This window comes from Anomaloglossus baeobatrachus, chromosome 6 (genome assembly GCF_048569485.1).
Source record: "Anomaloglossus baeobatrachus isolate aAnoBae1 chromosome 6, aAnoBae1.hap1, whole genome shotgun sequence".
In the NCBI taxonomy this organism is placed as follows: Eukaryota; Metazoa; Chordata; class Amphibia; order Anura; family Aromobatidae; genus Anomaloglossus; species Anomaloglossus baeobatrachus.
The window spans coordinates 564,726,069-564,738,038 of NC_134358.1; the positions used below are offsets into that span (position 1 = coordinate 564,726,069).

The 11,970-nt window shown below is 36.8% G+C and overlaps 1 protein-coding gene across 1 annotated transcript in view; it reads right to left on the reverse strand.

The window, feature by feature from the left end:
• Positions 1 to 5,272: 5,272 nt before the first annotated feature.
• The window catches only part of AQP1 (aquaporin 1 (Colton blood group)), a 39,688-nt gene continuing 32,990 nt past the window's right edge, over positions 5,273 to 11,970 (reverse strand). The window contains exons 3-4 of the mRNA XM_075315755.1: positions 8,427 to 8,507; positions 5,273 to 8,278 (exon numbers count right to left, since the gene is read on the reverse strand). Of these exons, the coding sequence (XP_075171870.1) occupies positions 8,102 to 8,278; positions 8,427 to 8,507 (258 nt within the window). The 3' untranslated portion in view covers positions 5,273 to 8,101. The remainder of the gene's footprint in view (positions 8,279 to 8,426; positions 8,508 to 11,970) is intronic.

An 11,970-nucleotide genomic window follows, 5' to 3' on the forward strand; every position in this document is an offset into this window, starting at 1 on the left:
TATACAGATACATACACATCCATAGATACACATCTACTGTATATACAGATACATACACATCCATAGAAATACACCCACTGTATATACAGATACATACACATCCATAGAAATGCACCCACTGTACATACAGATACATACACATCCATATATACACACCCACTGTATATACAGATACATACACATCCATAGATACACATCTACTGTATATACAGATACATACACATCCATAGATACACATCTACTGTATATACAGATACATACACATCCATAGATACACACCTACTGTATATACAGATACATACACATCCATAGATACACACCTACTGTATATACAGATACATACACATCCATAGATACACACTGTATATACAGATACATACACATCCATAGAAATACACCCACTGTATATACAGATACATACACATCCATATATACACACCCACTGTATATACAGATACATACACATCCATAGATACACATCTACTGTATATACAGATACATACACATCCATAGAAATACACCCACTGTATATACAGATACATACACATCCATAGAAATACACCCACTGTATATACAGATACATACACATCCATAGAAATACACCCACTGTACATACAGATACATACACATCCATAGATACACACCTACTGTATATACAGATACATACACATCCATAGATACACACCTACTGTATATACAGATACATACACATCCATAGATACACACCTACTGTATATACAGACACATCCATAGATACACACCTACTGTATATACAGATACATACACATCCATACACACCTACTGTATATACAGATACATACACATCCATAGATACACACCTACTGTATATACAGATACATACACATCCATAGATACACACCCACTGTATATACAGATACATACACATCCATAGAAATACACCCACTGTATATACAGATACATACACATCCATAGAAATACACCCACTGTATATACAGATACATACACATCCATATATACACACCCACTGTATATACAGATACATACACATCCATAGATACACATCTACTGTATATACAGATACATACACATCCATAGAAATGCACCCACTGTATATACAGATACATACACATCCATAGATACACACCCACTGTATATACAGATACATACACATCCATACACACCTACTGTATATACAGATACATACACATCCATAGAAATGCACCCACTGTATATACAGATACATACACATCCATAGATACACACCTACTGTATATACAGATACATACACATCCATACACACCTACTGTATATACAGATACATACACATCCATAGAAATGCACCCACTGTATATACAGATACATACACATCCATAGATACACACCTACTGTATATACAGATACATACACATCCATAGATACACACCTACTGTATATACAGATACATACACATCCATAGATACACACCTACTGTATATACAGATACATACACATCCATAGATACACACCTACTCTATATACAGATACATACACATCCATAGATACACACCTACTGTATATACAGATACATACACATCCATAGATACACATCTACTGTATATACAGGTACATACACATCCATAGATACACACCTACTGTATATACAGATACATACACATCCATAGATACACATCTACTGTATATACAGATACATACACATCCATAGATACACATCTACTGTATATACAGGTACATACACATCCATAGATACACACCTACTGTATATACAGATACATACACATCCATAGAAATGCACCCACTGTATATACAGATACATACACATCCATAGATACACACCTACTGTATATACAGGTACATACACATCCATAGATACACACCTACTGTATATACAGATACATACACATCCATAGATACACACCTACTGTATATACAGATACATACACATCCATAGATACACATCTACTGTATATACAGATACATACACATCCATAGATACACATCTACTGTATATACAGATACATACACATCCATAGATAGGCACCTGCTGTATATACAGGTACATTCACATCCATAGATACACACCTACTGTATATACAGATACATACACATCCATAGATACACACCTACTGTATATACAGGTACATACACATCCATAGATACACACCTACTGTATATACAGATACATACACATCCATAGATACACACCTACTGTATATACAGATACATACACATCCATAGATACACATCTACTGTATATACAGATACATACACATCCATAGATACACATCTACTGTATATACAGATACATACACATCCATAGATACACACCTACTGTATATAGATACATACACATCCATAGATACACACCTACTGTATATACAGATACATACACATCCATAGATACACATTTACTGTATATACAGACACATACACATCCATAGATAGGCACCTACTGTATATACAGGTACATACACATCCATAGATACACATCTACTGTATATACAGGTACATACACATCCATAGATACACACCTACTGTATATAGATACATACACATCCATAGATACACATTTACTGTATATACAGACACATACACATCCATAGATAGGCACCTACTGTATATACAGGTACATACACATCCATAGATACACATCTACTGTATATACAGATACATACACATCCATAGATAGGCACCTGCTGTATATACAGGTACATTCACATCCATAGATACACACCTACTGTATATACAGATACATACACATCCATAGATACACACCTACTGTATATACAGGTACATACACATCCATAGATACACACCTACTGTATATACAGATACATACACATCCATAGATACACACCTACTGTATATACAGATACATACACATCCATAGATACACATCTACTGTATATACAGATACATACACATCCATAGATACACATCTACTGTATATACAGATACATACACATCCATAGATACACACCTACTGTATATAGATACATACACATCCATAGATACACACCTACTGTATATACAGATACATACACATCCATAGATACACATTTACTGTATATACAGACACATACACATCCATAGATAGGCACCTACTGTATATACAGGTACATACACATCCATAGATACACATCTACTGTATATACAGGTACATACACATCCATAGATACACACCTACTGTATATAGATACATACACATCCATAGATACACATTTACTGTATATACAGACACATACACATCCATAGATAGGCACCTACTGTATATACAGGTACATACACATCCATAGATACACATCTACTGTATATACAGATACATACACATCCATAGATAGGCACCTGCTGTATATACAGGTACATTCACATCCATAGATACACACCTACTGTATATACAGATACATACACATCCATAGATACACACCTACTGTATATACAGGTACATACACATCCATAGATACACACCTACTGTATATACAGATACATACACATCCATAGATAGGCACCTGCTGTATATACAGATACATACACATCCATAGATAGGCACCTGCTGTTTATACAGGTACATACACATCCATAGATACACACCTACTGTATATACAGGTACATACACATCCATAGATACACACCCACTGTATATACAGATACATACACATCCATAGATAGGCACCTGCTGTATATACAGGTACAGTGTCTTGAAAAAGCATTAATACTCTGAGAAACTCTCCACATTTTTTCACGTTCCACTCATAAATTTAAATGTATTTTATTGTGATTTTATGCAATGTGCTGACAGTAAATAGCAAGTATCTGTGAAGTGTTAAGGAAATGATACACGGTATTCTAAATATCTTAAAATCTAAATCTGAAAACTGAGGTGCATTTGTATTCAGCCCCCTGTCGTCTGATCTCCCTAGATAAAATCCTGAGTGACCAATTGCCTCAGAAAGTGACATAATTAGTACACTGCGTCCTCCTGTGTGTGATTTATCCTCAGTATAACTACCGCTGTTCAGTGACAGCCTCAGAGCTTTGTGTGAGAACATTTGGGATGTAATAGTATCATGAATACCAAGGAACCCACCAGACAGGTCAGGGATAAGTTGTAGAGAAGAGTAAAGCAGGGTTAGATTATAAAAAAAACTATCCCAAACTCTGAACCTTTCACGGGGCACTGGGAAAGAATCTGTCCACTGAACAACTATTAGTTGTATACTCCTCAAATCTGTCCTTTATGGAAGAGGGGCAAGAAGAAGCCATATAAGAGACACAGCGAGCAGTGGAAGAAGGGGCTCTGGTCAAAGGAGAACTTTTTGGGTTAAATGCAAGATGGTATGTATGGTGAAAAACTAACACTGCACATCACCCTGAAAACACCCTCCCCACCGTCACACATGGTGGAGGCTGCATCCTGCTGTGGGGAGGCTTTTCTTCAGCAGAGGCAGGGAAGCTGCACAGAGGTGATGGGAAGATGGATGGAGCTAAATACAAGGTAATCCTGGAGCAAAACTAATACTGCACATCACCTTGAAAACACCCTCTCCAAAGTCACACATGATGGAGGCAGCATCCTGCTGTGGGGTGGCTTTTCTTCAGCTGTGGCAGGGAAGCTGTCAGAGGTGATGGGAAAATGGATGGCGCTAAATACAGCTCAATCCTGGAGGAAAACTAATACTGCACATCACTTTGAAAACACCCTCCCCATCGTCACTCATGGTGGAGGCAGCATCCTGCTGTGGGGAGGCTTTTCTTCAGCTGGGGAAGAGAAGCTGTCAGAGGTGATAGGAAGATGGATGGCGCTAAATACAGCGAAATCCTGGAGGAAAACTAATACTGCACATCACCCTGAAAACACCCTCCCCACCGTCACACATGGTGGAGGCAGCATCCTGCTGTGGGGAGGCTTTTCTTCAGCAGGGGCAGGGAAGCTGATCAGAGGTGATTGGAAGATGGATGGATCTAAATACAGGGCAATCCTGGAGAAAAACCTGTTAGAGGCTGCAGAAGACGTGAGATCGGGGCGTAGGTTCACCTTCCAGGAGAACAATGGAAACATCTTGGAGGGTTTAGATCAGAGCATATTCCTGTGTGTGAGCGGCCGAGTCACAGTCCAGACCCAAATCCACCGAGAATCTGTGACAAGAAAAGACATCTCCATCCAATCTCACTGAGCGAGAGCGAACAAGGGGCAAACATGTCACATGGATGTGCAGAGCTAGAGAGACCCCAAAAGACTTCAGTAGGCGCCATCATTGACCATCAATCCAATAAGAATCAGCAGGAGGCCGGGTTCTGTTAGTACAAGCTCATTTTATTCAGAAATCATTCCCCAATATATTTACAATAGTGACGTGAGGGATAATAACAGAACAAGGCAGCTAAGCCAGAGAACACATGATATATGGACCAGTCCCCGGATACCGCCGGTACCGAGCAGCCACCGGACGAGATCGGCCGCCCCATCCTGAGACGATCATGGTCATATACACACCAGCATCCTGACGCGTAAAGGGTTACTCAGAAAACTCAAATAGTGCTCTCCACCGCGGACGGTCCGGTGACTGTTCTACTACCAGGCTAGATGTCATCACCCGGTCATCAGGGTATACTATATATTCTGTATATATATATATATATATATATATATATATATATATATATATATATATATATATATATATATCGGCGCTGTGTCCAGTAAATCCATAAGAAAATGTACAGTGCTTTAATAATTCCTGATTTTTTTTATCCTGCCCCATAACTTCTGGAGACGTCCATGTCGGTGACCGTCACATTCTGCACCGGTCCAGAGTCACATCCTCATATCATCACGATACTTCAAGTAAAATGAGCAAAAATAGTCAAAGTCATTTACTCCAGACACAACCGAAGCTGCGAATTATCAGAACACGAGCTATGGTGTAAATATGACGTGTGCGTTGCATTTAATTATGTATTAAAATTGGCAGTTTATTTTTCATCCCACAAAATGTATGGGGAAAAAAAAGCCTTGCAGTTTTCACACTGGCCACTGGGGCAATTTTAGACTTAAAGGAGTAGTCCACTACTAGGACAACCCCTTCTCATTCCCAAAGATTGGCCCCAGTCAAATAAAAAAGATCACCTCCTCCTCCTCCTGTACAATGACTGATAACATCTCTATATACAGCTGATAACACAGGATCCACCATTCACAATAATGATGTCACAGCTCACCTCCTCATGTACAATGACTGATAACACCTCTATATACAGCTGATAACACAGGATCCACCATTTACAATAGGTGATGTCACAGCTCACCTCCTCCTGTACAATGACTGATAACACCTCTATATACAGCTGATAACACAGGATCCACCATTTACAATAGGTGATGTCACAGCTCACCTCCTCCTGTACAATGACTGATAACACCTCTATATACAGCTGATAACACAGGATCCACCATTCACAATAGGTGATGTCATAGCTCACCTCCTCCTCCTCTACAATTAATGATAACTTCTCTATATACAGCTGATAACACAGGATCCACCATTCACAATAGGTGATGTCATAGCTCACCTCCTCCTCCTGTAAAATGACTGATAACACCTCTAAATACAACTGATAACACAGGATTAACCATTCACAATAGGTGATGTCACAGCTCACCTCCTCCTCCTCTACAATTAATGATAACTTCTCTATATACAGCTGATAACAAAGGATCCACCATTCACAATAGGGGATGTCACAGCTCACCTTCTACTCCTCCCATAGAATGACTGATAACACCTCTATATACAGTAGATAATACAGGAATAATGTTACAGCTCACCTCCTCCTCCAATTCAATGAATGATAACACCTCTTTATATAGCTGAAAACACAGGATCCATAATTCATAATAGGTGATGTTACAGCTCCCCTCCATCCCTCCTTTACAATGACTGATAATACCTCTATATACAGCTGATAACACAGGATCAACCATTCACAATGGGTGATGTCATAGCTCACCTCCTCCTCCTGTACAATGACTGATAACACCTTTATTTACAGAAGATAATACAGGAATAGATGATGTCACAGCTCACCTCCTCCTCCTCCTGTACAATGACTGATAACACCTCTATATACAGTAGATAACACAGGATCCATCATTCACAATAGGTGATGTCACAGCTCACCTCCTCCTTCTGTAGAATTATTGATAACACCTGCATATACAGCTGAAAACACGGGATCCACCATTCACAATGGGTGATGTCACAGCTCACCCCCCCCCTCCGTTCACAACGACCTCGCACACTCTCATTAGATGCCTCATTACTAAAGCTCGGCTCTGTATCAGTCTGTTGCTGCTAATGTACATGTGAATTTCCAGAAAAAGCATAAAATTTCATCTAGAACGTCCCCGGTGATCGGTGTCAAAACCGCAAGATTTATTTAATGTTTAATACAGATTGTTGCAATTTGAAAAATAAAAAAATATTTAATTAAATAAAACTCCAATAATAGATTGTGTTTACGGACTTTTCTAATAGGAAGTGAGCAATGTGAACGCAGCTTTAGATGTGACTGGAGTCTTAAACCTGTACAGGTGATCTATTCCTAAGGAGTCGCAACCTCCTCAAGATTATTTGTAGATTTCAATTGAGAAAATGATCTTATGACTTCAGTGAAGAATGTTTTTCTTTTTTGTGTGTAATACCCTTTATGACCATTTTTCTCGGGGGGGCGCTGTTGTATCATGTTTCTAACCTGTAATCCCACTAAATCAAGTCATCTCAGAATCCCACCTCCTAGTGTCTATATAAGCGCATCTTTATTACTTACATTTTCTGTAGCCCCCAGCCCAGATTAGTGGCCCTCTATTGTGTCGGCAGTATGCAGCGTAGCATGCAGTCGCCTATGGAAAGTATAAATCACACAGCGCGGCTCGTATACGCTCATGAGGTTAGAAAAAGGCAAAAAAGAAGCAAAAAGAAAACGTAACAACAAACTGCAAATAACATTTTGGAATATTTTTGTTTCTTTTTTTTTGTACAAAAGTCCATAATACTGACGCCTCCAGGTTTTTTTTATATATATATATATATATATATTTATATATTTTTTCTATTTTATTTTCTTATTTTGGTTTCATCTCCATGCGGGCGTTGTCGTCGCCGTCCAGCTCGTACTCCTCCACCTGACCGTTGGTCCACACTTTTAGGCGGTCCGTTAGGTCGCTGGTCCTTGGCGCTAAGATGAAGTCATAAATAATGGCGGCGGCTGCTCCTCCGATCATTGGTCCGACCCAGAAAATCTGGAGGGAAGAAAGTAACAAAAAAGTTGCGTTGACTTCATATCGCACCATTGTCTCCATTATGGAATTGCCATTTAAGCGATTGCCTGCTGTTATTGTAGGGGACCAAAGGTCGGCAGAGATAAAGGCAGCGCAGGTGGAGTCTTACCCAGTGATGCTGGAAGTTTTTGGTGATTACTGCAGAACCGAAAGACCTTGCAGGGTTCATGCCACATCCAGTGTAATCGATCTGCGCAAACAGAGACGGAAACAGGTCACCGCAATATTACACCACATACTAAAGCACAAGCAGGTCATGGATATAACGCCTCATTCAGGCGTCCATGGATGTGTCCTGCTCCCCTAGGATCAGTATTATAGCAGTTATATTCTTATACATAGGAGCAGTATTATAGCAGTTATATTCTTGTACATAGCAGCAGTATTATAGCAGTTATATTCTTGTACATAGGAGCAGTATTATAGTAGTTATATTCTTGTACATAGGAGCAGTATTATAGCAGTTATATTCTTATACATAGGAGCAGTATTATAGCAGTTATATTCTTGTACATAGGAGCAGTATTATAGTAGTTATATTCTTGTACATAGGGGGCAGTATTATAGTAGTTATATTCTTGTACATAGGGAACAGTATTATAGTAGCTATATTCTTGTATATAGGGGCAGTATTATAGTAGTTATATTCTTGTACATAGGAGCAGTATTATAGTAGTTATATTCTTGTACATAGGGGCAGTATTATAGTAGTTATATTCTTGTACATAGGGAACAGTATTATAGTAGCTATATTCTTGTACATAGGAGCAGTATTATAGTAGTTATATTCTTGTACATAGGAGCAGTATTATAGTAGGTATATTCTTGTACATAGGGGGCAGTATTATAGTAGTTATATTCTTGTATATAGGGGCAGTATTATAGTAGTTATATTCTTGTACATAGGGGCAGTATTATAGTAGTTATATTCTTGTACATAGGAGCAGTATTATAGTAGTTATATTCTTGTACATAGGGGCAGTATTATAGTAGTTATATTCTTGTACATAGGGGGCAGTATTATAGTAGTTATATTCTTGTACATAGGAGCAGTATTATAGTAGTTATATTCTTGTACATAGGAGCAGTATTATAGTAGTTATATTCTTGTATATAGGGACAGTATTATAGTAGTTATATTCTTGTACATAGGGGCAGTATTATAGTAGTTATATTCTTGTACATAGGGAGCAGTATTATAGTAGTTATATTCTTGTACATAGGAGCAGTATTATAGTAGTTATATTCTTGTACATAGGAGCAGTATTATAGTAGTTATATTCTTGTATATAGGGACAGTATTATAGTAGTTATATTCTTGTACATAGGGGCAGTATTATAGTAGTTATATTCTTGTACATAGGGGCAGTATTATAGTAGCTATATTCTTGTACATAGGGGCAGTATTATAGTAGTTATATTCTTGTATATAGGGGCAGTATTATAGTAGTTATATTCTTGTACATAGGGGCAGTATTATAGTAGTTATATTCTTGTACATAGGAGCAGTATTATAGTAGTTATATTCTTGTACATAGGGGCAGTATTATAGTAGTTATATTCTTGTACATAGGGGGCAGTATTATAGTAGTTATATTCTTGTACATAGGAGCAGTATTATAGTAGTTATATTCTTGTACATAGGAGCAGTATTATAGTAGTTATATTCTTGTATATAGGGACAGTATTATAGTAGTTATATTCTTGTACATAGGGGCAGTATTATAGTAGTTATATTCTTGTACATAGGGAGCAGTATTATAGTAGTTATATTCTTGTACATAGGAGCAGTATTATAGTAGTTATATTCTTGTACATAGGAGCAGTATTATAGTAGTTATATTCTTGTATATAGGGACAGTATTATAGTAGTTATATTCTTGTACATAGGGGCAGTATTATAGTAGTTATATTCTTGTACATAGGGGCAGTATTATAGTAGCTATATTCTTGTACATAGGGGCAGTATTATAGTAGTTATATTCTTGTACATAGGAGCAGTATTATAGTAGTTATATTCTTGTACATAGGGGCAGTATTATAGTAGTTATATTCTTGTACATAGGAGGCAGTATTATAGTAGTTATATTCTTGTACATAGGGGCAGTATTATAGCAGTTATATTCTTGTATATTGAGGCAGTATTATAGTAGTTATATTCTTGTATATAGGGGAAGTATTATAGTAGTTATATTCTTGTACATAGAGGCAGTATTATAGCAGTTATATTCTTGTACATAGGGGGCAGTATTATAGTAGTTATATTCTTGTACATAGGGGGCAGTATTATAGTAGTTATATTCTTGTACATAGGAGCAGTATTAGAGTAGTTATATTCTTGTACATAGGGGGCAGTATTATAGTAGTTATATTCTTGTACATAGGGGCAGTATTATAGCAGTTATATTCTTGTATATTGAGGCAGTATTATAGTAGTTATATTCTTGTATATAGGGGAAGTATTATAGTAGTTATATTCTTGTACATAGAGGCAGTATTATAGCAGTTATATTCTTGTACATAGGGGGCAGTATTATAGTAGTTATATTCTTGTACATAGGGGCAGTATTATAGTAGTTATATTCTTGTACATAGGAGCAGTATTAGAGTAGTTATATTCTTGTACATAGGGGGCAGTATTATAGTAGTTATATTCTTGTACATAGGGGCAGTATTATAGTAGTTATATTCTTGTACATAGGGGCAGTATTATAGTAGTTATATTCTTGTACATAGGGGCAGTATTATAGTAGTTATATTCTTGTACATGGGGGGCAGTATTATAGTAGTTATATTCTTGTACATAGGAGCAGTATTATAGTAGTTATATTCTTGTACATAGGGGGCAGTGTTATAGTAGTTATATTCTTGTACATAGGGACAGTATTATAGTAGTTATATTCTTGTACATAGGGGGCAGTATTATAGTAGTTATATTCTTGTACATAGGGGGCAGTATTATAGTAGTTATATTCTTGTACATAGGAGCAGTATTATAGTAGTTATATTCTTGTACATAGGAGCAGTATTATAGTAGTTATATTCTTGTACATAGGGGGCAGTATTATAGTAATTATATTCTTGTACATAGGGACAGTATTATAGTAGTTATATTCTTGTACATAGGGGGCAGTATTATAGTAGTTATATTCTTGTACATAGGAGCAGTATTATAGTAGTTATATTCTTGTACATAGGAGCAGTATTATAGTAGTTATATTCTTGTACATAGGGGGCAGTATTATAGTAGTTATATTCTTGTACATAGGAGCAGTATTATAGTAGTTATATTCTTGTACATAGGAGCAGTATTATAGTAGTTATATTCTTGTACATAGGGGGCAGTGTTATAGTAGTTATATTCTTGTACATAGGGACAGTATTATAGTAGTTATATTCTTGTACATAGGGGGCAGTATTATAGTAGTTATATTCTTGTACATAGGGACAGTATTATAGTAGTTATATTCTTGTACATAGGGACAGTATTATAGTAGTTATATTCTTGTACATAGGGGCAGTATTATAGTAGTTATATTCTTGTACATAGGGGCAGTATTATAGTAGTTATATTCTTGTACATAGGGGGCAGTATTATAGTAGTTATATTCTTGTACATAGGGGCAGTATTATAGTAATATTCTTGTACATAG